General features: G+C 45.8%; 1 protein-coding gene across 1 annotated transcript in view; it reads right to left on the bottom strand.

The window, feature by feature from the left end:
• Positions 1-4,397: 4,397 nt before the first annotated feature.
• The window catches only part of triob (trio Rho guanine nucleotide exchange factor b), a gene marked incomplete at its 5' end in the record, with an annotated part of 157,661 nt that continues 142,357 nt past the window's right edge, over positions 4,398-19,701 (bottom strand). The window contains 21 exon segments of the mRNA XM_080005935.1: positions 4,398-4,863; positions 6,959-7,145; positions 7,799-7,937; positions 8,082-8,282; positions 8,431-8,509; positions 8,789-8,910; positions 9,728-9,890; positions 10,123-10,181; positions 10,183-10,212; positions 10,214-10,381; positions 10,991-11,241; positions 13,098-13,990; positions 14,403-14,580; positions 14,952-15,143; positions 15,626-15,703; positions 16,086-16,136; positions 16,220-16,312; positions 16,703-16,792; positions 16,920-16,989; positions 17,131-17,234; positions 17,332-17,398. Coding sequence (XP_079862061.1) covers positions 4,493-4,863; positions 6,959-7,145; positions 7,799-7,937; positions 8,082-8,282; positions 8,431-8,509; positions 8,789-8,910; positions 9,728-9,890; positions 10,123-10,181; positions 10,183-10,212; positions 10,214-10,381; positions 10,991-11,241; positions 13,098-13,990; positions 14,403-14,580; positions 14,952-15,143; positions 15,626-15,703; positions 16,086-16,136; positions 16,220-16,312; positions 16,703-16,792; positions 16,920-16,989; positions 17,131-17,234; positions 17,332-17,398 — 3,586 coding nt within the window. The 3' untranslated portion in view covers positions 4,398-4,492.

Below are 19,701 nucleotides of genomic sequence, written 5' to 3'. Positions count from 1 at the left end.
TATTGTATTTTCTTGTTGATATTGTTTTTATTTGCACTGAAATTTATATTCCCTACTTTTATTATTTCTTGTTGTCATTTCAGTGTAATAAAAATATTTAACAACCCGACATTTAGCTGCATACACCTTGTTTACTTGCCAGGGAAAATACACATTACATGTATTGCACCAGTTATTTCCATCTGTAGTGTCTTGGTGGGGGTCGTAGGCACGGGCAATTTGGAGCAGTAAGAGATAAACATAGTAAAATTACAGTAGAAAAATAAATAAAAGGCCTACGTAGAACTCTAATGAGCGCTGTAGCAGACGAGGGGGCGTGGTTAAGCCAGGTCTGCAAGTGACGGGGCCAGCTTGGCCCCGTAGCGGCGCAGCTGCACCGGGTCTTCATCCGCCTCTTTAGCGCTGATGGGTCGTACCCAGCTGGGAGAGTTTTATTGCGGTCTTTCAGTGGGGATTCAGTTAGAACGCCTGTGGACCAGAGCGGTATCTCGGGTACCACTTTGGTGGAGGACTGGTCCGGCCACAGATAGATAAAACGGTGGCGGTTGAGAACAGTCCGAAGCCCAAGACCAAAATGGAGGTAAAGCAGTTCTAAGGGTTGGCAGGTTACTACCGAAGGTGTCGTAGCTAAACAAAGCTCCAGACATGGGGCCGGTAAAAAACTGGGTCTCGGCTCGGCCCTCGTATCTCATAAGGTCATCGTTAAAATACTTAGGCCGAAGCCTGTGAATTATCGTGGTCAAACAGATTCAGGTCGATGCCTGTGAATTATTGCAGTCGATAAAGATTCACGGCTGAGTCCTGTGAAGGAGGAAGCCTGGATCTTGGGGGTGGTAGCTCAGGCGGTAGAGCTGGTGGTCTAGTGATATAAAGTTTGCTGGTTTGATCCCAGGCTCCTCCTGCTAGCATGCTGTAGTGTCCTTGAGCAAGACACTTAACCCCTCCTTGCTCCTGATGGCTGCGTCCGCCGGTGATTGAACAATTGTAAGTCGCTTTGGATAAAAGCGTCTGCTAAATGTAATGTAATGTAATCTTGGCCCGGCACTCTTATCTTATTCTGACCTTCAAAAACTTGGAAAAAAAAAATCACTGGAACAAAACAGAATCCGATGCGTACACGTTTTATTGCCTCTCGGAAAACAGACACAACAGCAAAACTTGGAGGAGGCCTCGCGAAACCTGACTGCTTAACTTCTCTTCTTCTGCTATCTTTATAGTCTCGGCGAGGTGTTTGCTCCTTAACATATCTCAGTTCTTCAAGAAGAAGGATGGTGGCCAGTGAAATGTGGCCTCTGCATTTAACCCATCGTGTCGACGAATGCTGCCCACTGCTCCTGGCTGCCCCCCGGAGGAAGGACAAGCCAGGAGCAGTGGGCAGCATTCGTCGACACGCCCGTAGTTACAACCAGTATGTAACTCTCGTTTTGTCCTTGTTGTCAACTAGTGGTGTAACACGGTATAACAAGAGTAATGGGGTAATGACACAGTATGTGGTCACAATCTCCAGATGATTATTCCTGGGCGACGAAGTTTGTCCGATAAACATCTGAAGTTAAGACAAAAAGTGAAGTTAGTGAAAGAGTTAAGTAGCCTATACAGTCACTCAAGTAACTTAGTGCCATTTGCTTATGTCTCATAATACAATAGCAAAAAAGAAAAGAGGGTTATGGCAGTAAAGGGCACAATTGTCACCAGAAGAAAAGAAAAAAACATGAAAGGTTAAAAGGAAGTGAGCAGATATTAAATGCAACACTCTGAAATGCCGGCGATTACAAAGATAACGACTATGTGGTTTCATGCAAAACAGTTTCTGACACACATATAACGAGTTCCTTGCAGAGAAGTAGCTTGAGAGTTTGTCGTCTTCCTCCCAAACCTAAACTTCCAGAAATGGCGCACACACACACACAGACAGACAGACACACAAACACACACACACACACACACGTTCTTTCTCACACAAGTTCTGGTTCACACACTTTCCCCCGAAACATGTGCACACAAACCCCAAGAGACGCCTGTTTGTTCCTTGTTATGTTTAATGGCAAAATAACCGGAGGACAAAATAAAATATATTTACAACACATTATATAACGTGTAAACACACTTTTCTTTTTCCCTGTACAATGAAATATACATGCAAAAGTAAAAATAAGTCAAGAAGAAGACATTCAAAAATGACATTGCCGCAGTCTTGTACTATATCATGTAGAAAATATGACGAGTGATGAGGTTTACATCCTGGGCACGCAGCTCCAACCACGCCAGGGTTTCCCAAAAGGCATCTCGGGAAGTCAATAGCGAACCAGGATGGAGCTCAGTTACAGAAATCCGAACCATCTTGGCGTTTCATACTTTTGGGAAACCCAGACCAAACACCAATAAATTAGACAGACACACGAAAGCACTCAAAACTATCGACAGATGCCACGGGAGGGGACGACTGTCGACGCGTGGCTCGCTCGTTTTTTGTTTCGTTTTTTTTACATTTAGAACCAGGATAAGTCCGTCATCGCGTCATCGCTCGCTTCATCGAACGAACGCGGAAACAACGATTTGTTTCAAATGGAGAATGAGTGCAAAAGAAGATCTCTATCCCTCTCTTGTGGCGAATGAAAGTCTGGATCTCTCGTCTGGTTCGATGTGTTCGATTCGTTCCACTCCGCCGGCCAGTGTCGGGAGCTTTCTGCTTCCGAGGCTCCCGAGCAGCTTCGACGACGTGGGAAATTCCAGAACCAACACTTGCTTGGCAATCGCATCAACCAAGTCAGCCAAACAAAGACTCATAAACAAACAAACAAACAAACAAACAAACAAATAAACAAACAAACACATCGGTATCTATCCACAGAAGGACTACTCACACAACGATAAGCATTTTGTGCACAGCTTGAGGATAAAAAAAAGAAAACATACTGGAAAAAAAACATAAAAGACTCTGAAATGGTTCATTTGTTGTTTTCTCAGCAATAACCAGAATAAATAAAGTCGAATGGGACCGATGTAAACAAAAACACGCCTCTCGGTTTAGAGTGGTCTCGTATAACTTAACACTATAAATCGAAAACAACACATTTTAGCGGGAAACGGCGTAAAGCAGAATCAACTTTGGTATAGTTACAAAAACAAAAAGCAACAACAACCAAACAAACGTTAACGATGACGAACCGAAAGCGTAGGTGCATTAGATAATATAGGTACACATTTTTCTTATACAATAATTTACCGAAACAGTTGGAAGGTTCGAAGAGATATTAATACTGAACTTAATACAGAAGAGTTAACACAATACAGACGTCTACGGTATCGCAGTACCAGGTACATGCCTTTTTTTGTCGTTTTTTGATTCATTTTTTTCTTCCCCAAAGAATATGGCTACAAAAACAAAAACGAGTCTTCATAAATAGTTGCATTCCACATTGCACGTGGGAACCGACGCAAAAAACAAGTGCATTCCTTACATTCGTCCGTAAGTCGCAAATTCTTCAAAAAAAATGGAAAAAATGAAAGGCAGGAACGTTTTTCTGTAGAAAGTAAGGCGGATGTAACTTGGAAATCTGAGCCCAGTGTCCTCCTCATCCCTCCACTCCGGCTCAAAGCGGATGTACAGGAGGAGCGCGACGAAAAGCCTTAACTATTAACTATTGCCAAATGGAACTGCAGTGTTGTCATTTTTGTTTCCCGGGAAAAGCGAGGGGTTTTGGTTTCTCAAAGACAAGATGGAAAGCGGAGCCTGGCATCGTAGTTCACGCAATCTGGTTCGGTTTTGTTAAGATTTCTTGTTTTCCATTATATTTCGGACCTTTCGCTTTCATAATAAACCCGTTTCTCTCGTTTCGCTCCCCGCTGTGCACGGTTTCTCCATTTACAAAAAACAAACAAAAAAAAAAAAAAAAAACAACAAAAAAAAAAAAAAGGAATCTCTTGTTAAAAAACCACAAACATAGAACTCTCGCGTTCCACCGAAACCTGAATTTCTTTCTTTCTTTCGTGTGTGTGTTTTTCATTTTAACTATACAATATCGTGCTATTTTTTTTCCTTTGAAATATGCGGTTTTTTTTTAAACACTGTCCAAAACATAGAGACTTGCACACGCTGGCTCTTCGAGAAACTGGTGCTCCTCTTCCCTGCTAAGTCAAAGTGCTTGAAACCCAATTCAAACAGTTCCTCTGTTACATTATATTTGTGCGGGCATAATAAAAAGAAATATGCCAAGGAGTCGAGGGTGGAGGGGAGGTAGGAAGTACAGTTTAGGGGGGGGGGTTCGGGGGGGGGGGGGGGGGGGGGGTGTCTTCGGAGGCAGAAGAAAGTGTCTAAATCTCTGGGTAAAAACCCAAATGCCAGAGGGATAATCAGCAGAAGTCAGTCAGACAGCAGCAGTAGGACATTTTGTGGCCGGGTGAGGGAGAAGGAGAACCATCTGTGTGTGTGTGTGTGTGTGTGTGTGTGTGCGTGTGTGTGCGCGTGGTCAAATGCATCCTTTGCAAGACATCACTCGTGGTTGAGCGGGCGGCCGTGGAGGAAGGCCTTGACGGCGGCTACGGGGCGGACGTCGTTCTGGTGCTTCCGCCTTTCCACGAAGGAGACAAGCCTGGAGGTGTCCAGGTGGGCGGCGGCGGCGGCAGCCGGGTCGCGGGGCCGCGGCCGGAGCCAGGGCTCCTGCAGGCAGGAGGCGGCGGGGGGCCGCAGCTCGGGCCGGCTCTGGAGCAGCAGCCGCACAAAGTCGCGGGCGGCTGCGCTCACACCCTGAAAGTAGTCCGGCGGGAAGCTGAAGTCCAGGCGGCAGATGTTGAGGCACGTCTCCTCCGAGCTCTCGTCCAGGAACGGCGAGGCTCCGCTCAGCACCACGTAGGTCACCACCCCTGACCACACATTCATATCGAAGTATTTTAACATTAGTCATTTTACCGGTTTTCTTCTTAAACTTTTACTAAAACCTATTGAGTAAATTGCTGCCCTAGACAAACCTCCAAGAAGGCTAAAGGAGCCATTGATGCATAGAAACTAATAAATGATGGAACATCTCCCAGGAGAAATACATTGCCCTTGCTTTTTTGGCAGCCAGAAAAAAATCCCACTCCACCGACCTTAGCACGATGGTTCGATCAGTTGTCGAGTTACATTCCCCTTGAAAAAATGAACTATAACATTGGGTTTAAATAAAAATTTTAAATTTCGTTGATATGGCAACCCCACCTGGATGTGATGGATCTAAGCAGACATTTTTTTCATGTTTTTCACGTGTCACATTTAGCTCTGTATTAGTCCTTGTTGATTTGTAAATCTTATTTATTTAATTATCTTGCTGTTGTTTATTACTGTTTTTGAGGGGAAGGGTTGTGAACTGGAAAAGCCAGTGCAGACTTTATGGTGAATGTGTATAAGAAAAAAGGTAAAGAGTTAGCACGAAACAAAAGTACGCAGCGAGAGAGGTCACAGTGGTTAGGGCTGGGCAATATCATGGTATGAGACCAGAAAGTGGGAATTTGGTTATTAGGCAGCAAGTGAACAGTCAGTTCTTGAAGTTGATGTAATGGAAGCAGGAAAAATAGGCAAGCGTAAGGATCTGAGTGACTTTGACAAGGGCCAAATTGTGATGGCGAGACGACTGGGTCAGAGCATCTCCAATAGGCAGGTCTTGTGGGGGGGTTCCCAGTATGCAGTGGCTAGTACCAAAAGTGTTCCAACGAAGAACAATTGGTGAACCGGCGACAGGGTCATGGGTGCCCATGGGCTCATTGATGCACATGTGGAGAAAACCTATCCCGTCTGGTCCAATCCCACAGAAGAGCTACTGTAGCACAAATTGCTGAAAAAGTTAATGCTGCTATGATAGAAAGGTGTCAGAACACACAGGGTGTCACAGCTTGCTGCTTATGGGGCTGTGTAGACGCAGACTGGTCAGTGTGTCCATGCTGACCCTTGTCCATCGCTGAAAACGTCTTCGATGGGCAATGAGCGTCAGAACTAGATCATTGAGCAATGTAAGAAGGTGACCTGGTCTGATGAATCACCCTTTCTTCTACAGCATGTGGATGGTGGGGATCAGGGTTAGAGCCGATAGAGCATCCGTGGGATGTGCTGGAACAGCAAGCCTGATCCATGGGGGCCCCACCCCACAACTTACAGGACTTAAAGGATCTGCTGCTAATGTCTTGGTGCCAGATACCACAGGTGTTAGGCCCACAGCCTCCCAGCACCAATAGAGGCCACTCTGACCCATCCGCGGCTCCTCCCTTAGGCCAATTTCACACACCCGGGATCAATTACCTTCATCACCCACACAATATTTATTCTCCAGCTTCCCAGACACTCATTGCCAGACCGTCAACTAGCTTACCCAAGTTGTACGGCTACTGCCCTAGTCCTAGCGCTTGTTCTTAGTTCCTGTCTCCTTGTTTCATCTTCCCCTAACCTGCTTGTCTCTTCTCGTCGACCCTCTCCATCCAGCCTGGTTCCCCGTCTCTCCACCCGGATCCTGGAGCCCTCCTTCCCGGTCGTCATCATCCCTGCCCTGCCCTGCCCCTTCCCTACCTGACCAGGTCCCCCCGGCCATCTCCACCGTGTGGTCTAATAAACATCCTTCGTCTGCTTCCCGTCTCTCTGTGTCGTGCGTTTGCGTCGCTCTTTTGGTGGAACGAGGGGGAGCTACACAATATTAGTGGTTATTAGTGGTGGTTTTAGTGTTGTCCCTGATCGGTGTAGCTAACTGTTGTCTTAAAGGCAGCCTTAAAGCAAAGTAATGCAGTTTTATGAAGTTCACAGACTGTTCATAGTCATCGCCAAACTATATAGAGTGTACATACACAACAAATTATCAATATCAATATTGTGTTCATCGGAAAATATCGCAATATTTGATTTTGATATCGCCTAGCCCTAATAGTGGCCATGACATGGTAGTATCACAGTAGGCCTTCCTTAAAGCCAAATGCGTTGATTCCTTGTATTACAGACCTAAGCTCCACAGGTCGGACAGCAGGGAGGCTGGCTGACCCTGCACCAGCTCAGGGGCGGAGAACTCGGGGCTCCCGAGGAGCGGGTGGATGTATGGCGAGGAGGAGCTCAGCTGGACAGCGTCCCCAAAGTCTGTCAGCTTGACCGTCGGCTGGGGCGAGGAGAGCTCCACCACCATGTTCTCAGGCTGAGGAAAGTAAAAGAAAAATGAATTTTAGCCACAACTGACTCATATTTTGCCCCACAGATATAGTGATAGGTCATGATTTCGATACAGGAATGCTTGCTGGACTGCAGGGCATCCATCCACTAATAGACCTCCAAAAATGCTGGTAATAAACAAGGGGATTAAATAGGCAAAATCAATCAGCAATATTAAAAGGTAGCATTATCTGAACATTTTTAAGGTAATTGATTTCCCAAAATCTATTTTAGTTTTCTGGTTTTTGACTGAATGATGCTAGTGAAAATGGTCATGGTCAAAATCATGAAATCAAGTATTATCAGCAGTCTTATATTTTGTTGTTGTTGCATTTTTGTGTTATTTACTATATTTCTATGGTTCTCCCCACTGCAATGCATTTACTCCACAGTCAACAGTGGTTGAGAAAGAAATTATTCTCGAGTAAAAGTTAAGCCTTTCTAGGACGCATTATGTTAGTAAGTCACGTTTGCAGTGAGAATTTGCCAATTGACAATGTACGATGTTCAATTACTAAACCTGACCCCATTTCCCATAAAATTTAAATAAGCTGCAAGTGGCCGTCAACATATTGAGCACCATCAGACTAAACGCAACCCCTTGCTGTGGTCAGAGGTGTGTTGTTTCCGCGGCGGTACCTTGAGGTCGAGGTGCGCTATCCTCCAGCCGTGCAGGTAGTGCAGGGCCTCCAGAATGTCTCTGAGGTAGAGCGCCACCTTCTCCTCCGTCAGGTTGCCCCAGCTCACGATGTAGTCCAGCAGACGGCCCTGGTCTGCCCTGAACACGGCCGAGTCGGGTGGAGCAGATTGACACGTTGTAGTCACTTTCAACGCAAGCAATGCGGATCCAAACGATATCCAAGCTATTGTGACTACTTTTCATATTTCAAAACGTTTTTTTTTTTTTTGAGACGACACTCACATCTCTAGCACAAGCACGTAGCTGTTGGCCGTCTCGTATGTGTCCAGCAGCCGCACCACGTTGGGGTGGTCCAGGGACTGGAGGAGCCGGATCTCCCGCAGGGCCTGGTCCCGGCTCTGCAGCCTCTTGTTGACGTGTTTGGCCGCCACCTGCCGCTTGCTTCCCCTCTGGTCGCAGCGCTTGGCTACGGAGAAGCGACCCCTGGGCAACACCAGCGGAGGAAGAGATGTTAGGAAAGGCTGAAATAATTGATTAATTCCGCTACAACAGTACAACTACTACAACGGCTCCAAACCAGCGTCTAACATGACAAAGAGATTATTTTAATGGTGTGTAGTTTATGACAAACCTTCCCAGCTCAGTGATCTCTGTGTAGTTGGACTCGAAGCTGCTCTTCCAGATGAATTCATTGCCGTCGTCAGGGGTTCCTTATAAAGAACGTTTAGTTTAGCATGACAAATTTGAAGTCCAATACAATAATCACTACAATAATAAGTGCAATCATCACTGCGGCGGATGAGGGTGAGCCCTAACCCAACCCTAAGTGGGGTGAGCCCTAACCCTAAACCTTTTACTTTAAAGGAACCACTTGAACCTGTAAGATAGTCCATAAGATAGTAGTAGCAAGAGGTCAGGTATTTTATCAAACCACAACCAACAAGTTGACCAATCCAACCCCTCCCCACCGCCACCTCCCAGCTCCTTACCAGAGACCCTCAGGCTGGCAGAGGAGGTGACGGAGCCTGCAACGTTCATGGCGTTGCAGGTGTAGACGCCGCCATCCTCTGCGGTCGCGCCCAGGATGTGCAGCACCGCTTCGCCCGTCTCGCTGCAGGATAGTGAGAGGGGAGACACATCACAGTCAAAAAAAACCTTCTTGCAATACACACTTATGACATCATTATAAGTCGGCATCAGCTAGGTCCGCTCTCGAATGTATCTATTGACATTTTATCCTTGTTTTATAATCACCCCTCATGTGGTACTGTAGGTAGGTTTCATTCTTGCAGCAGTCCAGCCGTTTCTCCATCAACGCAAGTAATGAGGGACAAATCCCCATCTGCGTAATTGTGTTAATTTAGTAATTAAAAAAAATGACATTATACATTTGGTTTTATTTTCTCTAAAAACATATTACATAGTACATTATATAAAGTATTACAAATTTTCTTTGTATTTTCTTTTCTTTGTATTTTGATTGTATTTTCTGTTGTTTCATTCTTCTTAAAGTAGCCACTTTCTCAAAACTGTTTAACTTCAGCGTCACGCAATTAAGCAGGTCACATTTGGGTGTAATACCGGTAAAAATAGCGCCGGCAAACAGAGAATTTTGCAAATAAAACACATTTTTCTTTTTTAAATGACCTCTCGAATTTGCAAAGTCAGACTGCTGTGGCATCATGTAAGCTTTGCCTTTAATATGAAGTGAGGCTTTGCACTGAACACAGATTGTGGATTTGTCCCACATTACTTTGTATTGGTCCCACATTTGTCCCCCATTTCACATTAAATCTCTGAAGGGAGTTTGGAGCTGCACGCCCAGTAACAACATCAACATGAGGAGTGAGTATAAAACTTCCGAAAATCCAAACTATTCCCTTAAGTTGATCTCGACAATGTGTTGAATCACAAACACGCCTCTCTACCTGTAGCTAATGCTGTAGCGACCGTTGTTGCTCAGCGGGCTGTTGTCGGGACCCCGCCATGTGACGGTGGCCCGTGGTCGGCCGCACACCTTGCACCTGAGGGTGACGTGGTCGCCCCGGTCGCACGCCACATTGCAGACGGGCACGAGGAACTCCGGAGGGCCTGCGGAGGCGGGAGAGTGGTCAGCCAGAGCCACTGAAGGGGTGAGATCTAGCTTTTTTTTTCTGCTTATACTTTATGTTCTAGTCTAGTGTATATAGTAAATAATACTACTAATACTAAACTAACTTCTACTACGGATACTACTACTACTTCAGCAAAGCAATTCTCATAACTACAAATAAATAAAAATAACGACACACTTAAATCTTCACAGTCAACATGTTGTACATACCATCGTAGATGTAGTTGGGATTCAGAAGCTGTCGGAAATGGCAAAAAAAGACAAGCAAGATAAGTCTCAAAACTAATCATATAGGGTCTATAAATTCAATTGTCTCGTCTCCAGCTCCACCTTGACAGAGACTTTATTGGCCAGACTGTCCTGCGACTTGCGGAAGCCGTTCTCCACCTTGCTCTCCTTTCGGCTCTCCTTGTCTCTCTTCTCAGACTTGCGTCGGATTCGAAGTGCTGTGTGCCATGATAATGATTTTCTACCCCGCACAAGAGATGAAAGAGGGAAAGGTAATTTAGTATTCAGGGTGTCAAGTAAAAAGTGACACATAATCCTAATGACAGAGGCTGATTTTCCACATTTCTGCATGAACTTTGCAGCGGGGATGGGAGTCCTTCTCATTAGATATCTAAGCTGATATTTGTTGCAATTCCTCCAGTGTTGTTGATGTGATTTTGTGAGTATGGCAATCATATCAACATTACATTTTCTTACAAATTTACACTCAGACACGATAAAAAGGAAGCATTTCTGTTGCACTTTGTATTGGAATTGCAGTCATCTTCTGATTGGACTCACAACATTCAACAAGTAAAATTGTGAGTGCTGCATCTTTGGCAATGTTCTCCGTTTAAGTAGCTTTGAACGTCATATTTTGAAGGATTGTTTCTCCTGAAAGAAATCTATTCAATGCCACTATTGATCTGGGAATCAGGCTGCCATGATAACATTTTCCATGCATCCATGCCCGCACCAAAAACAGATAGATAGACGGACAGACTGACAGACAGTCAGATAATATATTGAACGCAAGGTAAAACATTAAACCCCCGCCCCCCCAAGTGCCGGTCATGGTTGCCGTCCTTACTTGATGGTTCCTTCAGGGTGTTCGGGGGTGAGGGCGGCCGAAGTGTGTCCCAGCACGTAGCCGGGGATCCAGCCCTCGGCGGCGGGGCAGTGCTCGGTGGCCGCCCGGTAAACCAGGAACATGTTCTGCTGGTTGCTGGCGAGCATCTGGACCACCTCGCCCTGAAGGACGCAGATCTCATCCTCCTTCACGGCCACATAGTCCTGAGTCACCAGCATGGTGGACACACTGCTGCTGTTACTGCTTTCACTCTGCGATGGAAGAAGGAGGCGGGGGAGGACAGTGTGAGAGACAGCTGACATTTTATCGGGAAATTTCCTAAAATATCAGAGGCAGTGCCGGAAAAATATTCACGTCCACACTCATGCAAAAGCACATAATACACACTCAAAGATGCTACAGTACTTTTTTTATGGGATTAAATTGGCATCCATAACTGGAAAGCGCTTGGTCTTCCCTGCACTTGTGGATTTTGTTTGCCACACACGCAGTACCGCAGTCTTAAAAGGATCCACATTGGTGGAGATTCAAAAATATATTTCAATTTAGAAATATATGATGATATAAGTTGTAAATTAAGCTGCTTTCACACATGCACCGCAAACCTGAAATTATCAGGACATTACCCAGAAGAGCTGTATTTTTGGACGCAAATGCCCGAATCAGTTGGATCGGACATTAACCAGACTTTACACAGCCTGCACCCTAGTAGAAAGTCTGCGTTATGCCCGATTGAGAGGTATGTGTGAACAGAGCAATAAAAGAGAAGTCGGTAGTCTCGTTTGCAATCTTGGGTGTGCTAAACCTCAACAGCGTCATGCGTCATTGTATCACATCCTAACCTCCTGCATGCTCTATCCAGGCTCTGCCCCTCGCCTAAACAAACTGAGTATTTCCAGTAGGTGTGAACACATCTGACACGGACACTCTCCAGCTGTGTCTTACATGTGTGAAAGGGCAACTCTGGACAATGCCCAGACCTGATTATCCGGACATTGTCCTGAGTTCATGTGTTATAGCAGCTTAGAGGCACAGATACAGATTTAAAGATACAAAACACACATTTATGTGTGCATTGTGTTTTACATGAGACGAGTCACATGACATTCTACGCATGACGCGCTCCCTTCATTTGTGGATTTTGTGTGAAACAGCGCGGAAGAACAGTCTCAGAAGAGTCCACACAAACAGGTGGAGATTCGCAAATATATTTCCGTTTAAAAATGCTAAGTTGACACAATACAAATGATGATATATGAGTTGTAAATTAGAGGCACAGATACAGATATACAGATACAAATCGCTCCGCATTTATTTGTGCATTGTGTTTTACCAATTACGTAACTTGATGTTTGTTTGTAAATGCTTAAGAGACTGTTTTAATCCCATATTAGACTGAGAGGAGGTCAATAGGTGTACAAAGCGCCACACCAATCAAATGTGTTATTTTATAGAAAGCCTAACAACAGTGTAGCATAGCCCCCCCCGAACCAGAATTTGAAGGTGCAAAGCCCAGAGGACACGTTTGTTGATCATCCAGACAACATGGTCTGGTTGAGGAAGGAGAGGTGGAATCTCAAGTATTTCTGGGCAGTTCGAAAGAATTCGAGCACAGTGGTGGGAGACTGAGTGTGACCCGGAAGACAGAACAGAAAGATAAAAAGAGGCGACAGTGAAGGTGTTCATGTACATATGAGAAGAGCATTGAAGTCCTTGATTGCTTGAAGGGTGTTCCCAGAGAAGTTTCAAAGGAGAACTTGTGAGAACAAAGTATGATAAGTAGGATAGGTCACTTGTCTTTACAGACTGTTAGCTGTGGATTAGGAATCACACTTTACGAGAACGATGCAGAGAGCATGAGCAGATAAGTAATCAACAAGGTATCTTATCGTCCCGATAGAAAATGGTTAGTACAGTTCGGAAAGAGACAGAAACGCACGTCATCGTGGCCCAAGTTAGTGCGCTTGGATAGTGGTTAATCTCCAGAGCTTCGGCAGCGGTGGTAGTAGTACTAGTGGTAATATGCGTCTAGAAGCGGATGGCGGGCTGGCTGCGGTGTTAGTCGCTAGCGAGCAGCGCTAGGCCCTCTCGGCGCACCTCGTCTTACCCCGTTGCTCTGGGTGGAGTGTATGGACTGCTCGCTGGTGGAGGAGCAGGTGCTCATGCGGTCCACATCCTTATTGTGGCTGGAGTGACGGCGGCGAGAGGCGTGGCCCGCCCCCCGGCCCAAGGAGCCGCCGTCACCTCCGCACCCGGCGTCGCACTGGTAGGAGAAGGATCCGGGCCGGCCGGCGGGGGAGGGGGGCAGAGCCGGGACGACTGCTCGGAAAGAGCCGGCTTTGTGGGCCGGGCTGGCAGGGACCGGGACTGGGGGCTCCTTCCCCGGGCCTCCGCTTCCCACAGGGGGCTGAGGGGAGGAGGGGGGCAGTGGGGAAACTGCCCCGACAGGGGGCTTCTTGAGAGGCAGGTTGAGAGGAGCCACAGCCATCTGCAGGATCTGGTGTCTCTGGGTTTGCTGTCTGGGGCTGCCCTCAGCACTGCCCGATGACGGGCCGTTGTTGCTGCTGCTGCTGCTGCTGCTGCCGCAGCTACCGGCATGGGGACTTTCCAGCACCCTCATTTTGGGCACCTCGGATGCCGACGGCTCAGCGTCCGCATCTGTGTCCAGGTAAGGGTTCGGGGGGAGGGGCAGGGGTATGGACCACGTACCTGCTGATCGGTCGGGCCCCTCAGGACCCGGTGGATGGTGGTGGTGGACTGGCTGGGGGAGGCGGGAGGAGGGCTGGGGGATGCGCGAAGGCCGGGAGCGGGGGCCGCACAGGGAGGAGTTGCCCCCTGACACTGCAGAGCCCCCTCCACCGCCGCCGCCCCCTCCTCCCACGCAGGGACTGCCGCCTACTGTCAGGCCTCCACCGCTGCTGCCGCCGCCACTGCTTGGGGGTCCTCCTGCCCCGCCGCCCCCAACGTGGTTCCTCTGGTACTCTATGGGAGACGTCAGAGCTGGAAGGTGGGTGATGGGGGTGGGGTGGGCATCGGAGAGAACAAGAAAAAGAAAGAGAAGAAAGTAAAATGTCTGAAAGTGAACCATAGTGAAAGGTAATATTGAATCATATTATTGGCGGTAGACCAAGGTCCAATAATACAAAATAAAATTATATGGAGCAAACAATAAAATATATTCTGAAATGCCAAGTACCAAGTTCCGATACCTCTACCAAGTGGTTTAAGAGAATGTTCAAAATTATATTTCTGTCATACCATAGACCCAGAACAGGCAAAATACAAGATCAAGACAAGATCAAAACAATCAAACAAACCACCAAAAAAAGCGCAACATTCTTAGTGGCGCACACATCCTAGCCATAAATGAACCAGCATCGAAATAAATTAGCATAAACACCGCCCTACCTACCATTGAGGAAGTTGCGCTGGTTTTCCAGTATCTGGCTGACCTGGTGAACCCAGACCTGGCCGACTCCAGGGCTGGCCGAGTGAAGCGTGTACCTCTCCTGTCCGCCGCTGGAGGACCTGGAGGTCAGCGTGAACTTGCAGGGGTCTTCTGGGTTCTCCTCCAGACCCAACCAGCTCACCTGGGGAGAAAAAAGGAAAAAGATTCAGAAACAGAGAAAGAGAGAGAGAGAGAGAGAGAGAGAGAGAGAGAGACAGAGAGAGAGAGAGAGAGAGTACTGCCGGGAGTAAGAGGAAGTAAAGTGACACAGCAGAAAACATTCTTAAGCAGTAGAATTTTGTTCTGTAGAATTATTGCAATTCTAATGTAGACAGCAGGGATGGAACAAAAACCGGCCATGCGGTTCTTGGCACACACATTTGGGCTGATTTGAGGAGTTTACAATGACAAAGACAGCTCACACTAGCAAAGTGAAAAGCTCTTGAATATCCCGGAGCTTATACTCCTATTCAAAACGTCTTCCATCCCAGCGCTTCCGGCAGGGACGCTCACCTTAATGCTGTTCTTGAACAGGTAGCCCGGTGTGGAGTAACCCTTCTTCTTGTCCAGCGGCTCGCTGAAGATGACGATCTGCTCAAAGAGGAAGACTCTCCTCTCCTTCATCCTGGACAGGAGACCCCCATCCTGGTCTGACACCATGAAGGTGTCCTGCAGGAGCAACCTGCCCTGGGCCACGATCTTACCCTGGAGAGAGAAGAGGAGCGTGATGGAACGGAGAGAATACTGTCGGAGTTGCGGAAAACAGATGAAGAAGCCTCTGAGAGATGAATTTCATATGACGACAGTGTCCCATCCAACATCATTTTATCACTGTTCAATTGTACAACCCGTTCATGCAACTAAATATCTCAAGTAGTTGTTAAACTATGAAAAATGATTAAAGAATTAAAAGTTTTTAAAAGGTCATTTGGTAATCTTCACAGATCGGAGCAGTTTTGGCGGCATGAGGAGGGGCTTGGTGGTGAGTGGTTATTAGTGGTGGATTAATGTTGAGGCTGATCAGTGGAATAAACCGTAGTTTGAAAACAGCAGAACATAAATGCATTAACACTGACACCAGGTGGCAGACTCTTTACATTACAAATTAATTTGCAAAGCGTGAATGCAGCGGGAAAATTCCAAGCACGCTCCAAAAAACACAAAGACCCAAACAAACTGTTTCTTACATCGAAGCCTTGGAGCCGTCCGACGTTCATCATGTCGTTGCACCGCTTGGGGACCACACACATCACCTCCACTGCTTTCTGCGGTAGCACAAATAACACAGATGTTTTTATGGAGGAGACAGAGCTCCGGAGGCCTGAAAGGTCTTCTCATGTGCCATTTTCATCAGTCTCAATTGTTTGTTTAAGTGCAGGGCTGGGCTTTCCACCACAGCTGCACCCTATCATGTGACAGAACTCTTTCTTTTTTGTGGTCTATGTGCACCCGTTTGTTTAAATGATGAATGTGAAATCCTTTTATAACAGTCTCCCATGTCATTCTGTCAATTCTGTGCTTGGACTGGTTTGGTCTTATTGTACAGTAATTGGTCAACCGATGATCACGTAAGGAGGATATTCAAAAAGGGAAGTTTAACTTTCCGAGACCCAATATCAACCTGTTGAAAACCTGTTGTGATCTCACCTCAAGCTCTGCCGTCTCCGCTCCTGCCTTCTTGGACACCTTGAGAAGATCCTGTGGAGTCAGAAATACATGTTGATTAACGTTTAGGTAACCCATGAAGTACGGCGCCGAGAGGGTAAAGTTTTTGTGCCGACCTTCAGCAGCAGCTGGTACTTCATGATGCGTTGGACGGGTTTGATCAGCAGGTCCGTGATCTGCAGCCTGTGGCCCAAACGCTGCTTAAGGTCCTGAAGGGGAAAAAGGACAAGAGCAGGGATATCGCTTTTAGGTAAAATCATTCCAGTAGGCCAGTTTTTCCACTGCTTCAAACCTCCAAAAAACAGAATACAGTAGAACACACTGTATCCAAACCTCACTGATTGCTGGGAAATATTGGGTCGACCGAAACATGAAAATTGTTCATGTTCAAAACAAAATCAATCTAGGTGGTTTATTTAAACCCGGAAACATATAAATATCTCTGTTACTAACTCCAACAGTATGATCCATAACCCTAAAAACAACACAGTTCAATGTAAATTCTAGTAATCAAAATAATGTTGAAGTTATTGTGAGTGTGTGTGTATGTGGGTTTTACTTTCAGAGTCCTCGTGCTAGGTGCATTCAAATGTTCCTACCTCAAAGTACGTGTCGATGTACTCAGACACGATGTGCTCGGACTTGGGCTTGTTCTGGCAGTACACAATGTACATGTGCAGCCTCCGCTCCTGCAAGACAAACATATGGAGATGTTAGAACTATGCACTCTCGTTTTCTGATATTCCCAATGGTCTACTTAGCCAATTCTACAATTCTAGCATTGTTACGTGCGTGCTCTGGAAGTCATTTCCTCACCTGTTTGACAAACAGAGGAGCCAGCCTCTCGGGATCCTCCAAGCACTTCTCAATCTCGGTCAGGAAGAAACTATGCACAGATGAAGTAAGAGACAAAAGAATTTGCGGAACGTTCCGGAACACGAATTTCATTCTTAATTCATTTTGCACATTTTGTCATTTATTGCGGTCAGTTGTTTGTTCAGATAAAGTACACGGCGAGGGAGCTCACTCTCTGTGCCAGTCATAGATCTGATGGATGTTCCCGAAGACGATCTTGTCCTTTCCCCTCATGTCGTCCGGAACTCCTTCTTCTTTCATTCGACTCATGTAGCCCTGAGCGGACACATGCAGAAGCATTTAAGAGGCTCGTTATGTTGCATTTAAATGCTACCGTCTAGAGTGAGAACTTCGTTTTTTATATATTCGTTACCTCCACCACAGATCCCAGGTCTCTGACGTAGTCTCTTTCCGTCTCCACCAGCTCTAACATCACATAACTGAGGGCAGAAAATGGGAGAGAAAACAAATATTTATGCAGAAAGTGTGTTGTGGATGAAGTGAGTTGTGTTGAAAATGTGTAATTAATGCATAAATAAATAAATTGATAAATAACCAAACAAACAAATAAATAAATAACCAAATACATTCAAATAAATGAATAAACAAAACAAAAAATACAAAGGGTAAAAGTGGATGACTTGGAGAAGTCATCCACAGTGGAAAACTTTTTTCTGTGGTTGAGATATAAAAATAAATGTGTGTCCCCGTATGTGTTATGTTGAAATCAGACAAAAATACATTTTCATAATGAAAAATACGTTTCAATTGATTGTTATTCATGTCGGTAGTCGATTAAATCTAATAAAGTCCATTTCTTTGTCCATCACATGAAACTCTGTACCTTTATATACTGTACATCTTTTTGCATGTAAATGCAGTTTTCAGTGCTTTTTCTCCAGCCAACATTTATTACTACTGACATGTATTACTACATGTATTTAGGATAAATGTGGTGTACAGAAACATCTATCAAATCTTGAGAGTAAAGAAAAAACTATTGTCACTTTAAGTAGAGAAACACCTCTCTCTCTCTCTCTCTCTCTCTTTCTCTCTCTCTTTCTCTCTCTATATATATATATATATATATATACATACACATATATACACACACACACATACATATACTGTATATATACACATATAAAAAACACACACACACACACACACACACACGTGTGTGTGTGTGTGTGTGTGTGGGGTGTGGTTTAAGCAGTCACACCTGTCTTGGGTCTAGGGTGTTGGGCCCAGGATTAGGATGGCTGTACTAGTGATGTGCGAGTTTGAACAAATTGTTCGAAACAAACTACTCATTTTACTGACTCGGGAGTGACGAATCCTCGTCTCCACTAGCTCGTTCACTGACCCGCCCCTTCTACATGCTACTAGTTGGACAACGTGTCACTCACACTACTGTGCAACTCTTATATGAACTGTATTTGTGGAAATGTATCAAGTTAATAACTGTATTAACCAAGCCCTGTGAGAAAAGAAACCGCTCTGGTGCTTGTTTCAACTCAGAACTCGCTGGAGTCGCTCTCCCAGCCCAGAGCCGGCCCCCTGCCCCGAGCCCATTGGTCTGACGCAAGTGGCACCAATCGCTTGCTCACTCTCCGCGCCCGGAGCTCAAGTCAAGGACTCTGAGTCTGAATGAGTCGGAACCCGAGTTTGTAGCCTCGAATCAGTGACTCGGATTGTGAGTCACTCACTCAGTACTCGCTCTCCCTGCACAGAGCTGAAGGTCTGACTCGTGCTGCCACTGCATGGCGTTCCATAACCCACAAAGTCCTTGCCACAGTCCATCCCTGAATTTTAATCTGTCCCTTTAGTAGTTTAATACTACTCAATTCTGATTGATCATGAATTTCATGATATTTAAATTAAATTTAAATTAAAACTCATTGAAAAAGAAACATTTTGCTTTTGAGAACTCTTGGGCTTTGACTCTTTTTATATGGATAACTTTCCTGTGGCAAATCGATGGCCTGTTGGTGTGAATCAGTGTAGACTGGGAGTGGGTGGATACGGTTGGTTCAGCAGGTGCAAGTGAGGGACTGCATGAATTGATACTTGGCTGTCAACTCGAGCTGAGCAGCTCTGACTCGTAAAAAGCATTTCTGCCGCACACAATCATGGGAAAATTGATTTTTATTTTTTTGAGCGCCACAACCTCCGTGAAATGACTCGTTTCACTAGCACAATTTGATCCATTTGGTCTGATAGCATTTGGAAAGTTTAGAAGAGCCGCTCCATTAAATAATTTTATCCCATTCAAGTTAGCGGAGGGCTAAACCGGAAGTTACCTGGCCCGGCCGGTCGAAGACCCTAATGCGCATGCTCTATGGGCACTGGAGCCGGTGGGGGATTCCCTAAGCTCTGGATGACTGCCTCGGTGACTTGAGTGACTCAAAAACCTTGAGCAATTAAGGTTGCTCAGAATCAACGGGCAACAGGTAAAACCCCCACCCCCCCACACACACAGGAAAGGTAAATTTAAATTAAGTCCTCATTAAACCACATCCAAAGGTGCTTTCACACATGCACTCCAATCCTGGAATTATCCGGACATTAACTGGAGAAGCCGTATGTGTGAATGCAAATGCCCGAATCAGTTGGATCAGACATTAAAAGGACTTTACCCAGCCAGCACCATCGTACAAAGTTTGCACAATGTTCAATTGAGCGGTATGTGTGAAGAGAGCAGGTGGTTGTACGGAGCAAGCGAGTGGGCAGTGTCACATGT

Source organism: Zeus faber, assembly GCF_960531495.2.
Source record: "Zeus faber genome assembly, chromosome: 8".
Classification (NCBI taxonomy): Eukaryota; Metazoa; Chordata; class Actinopteri; order Zeiformes; family Zeidae; genus Zeus; species Zeus faber.
Note: the sequence above shows the minus strand (reverse complement) of the source record. Positions and strands in the feature narration are given on the sequence as shown.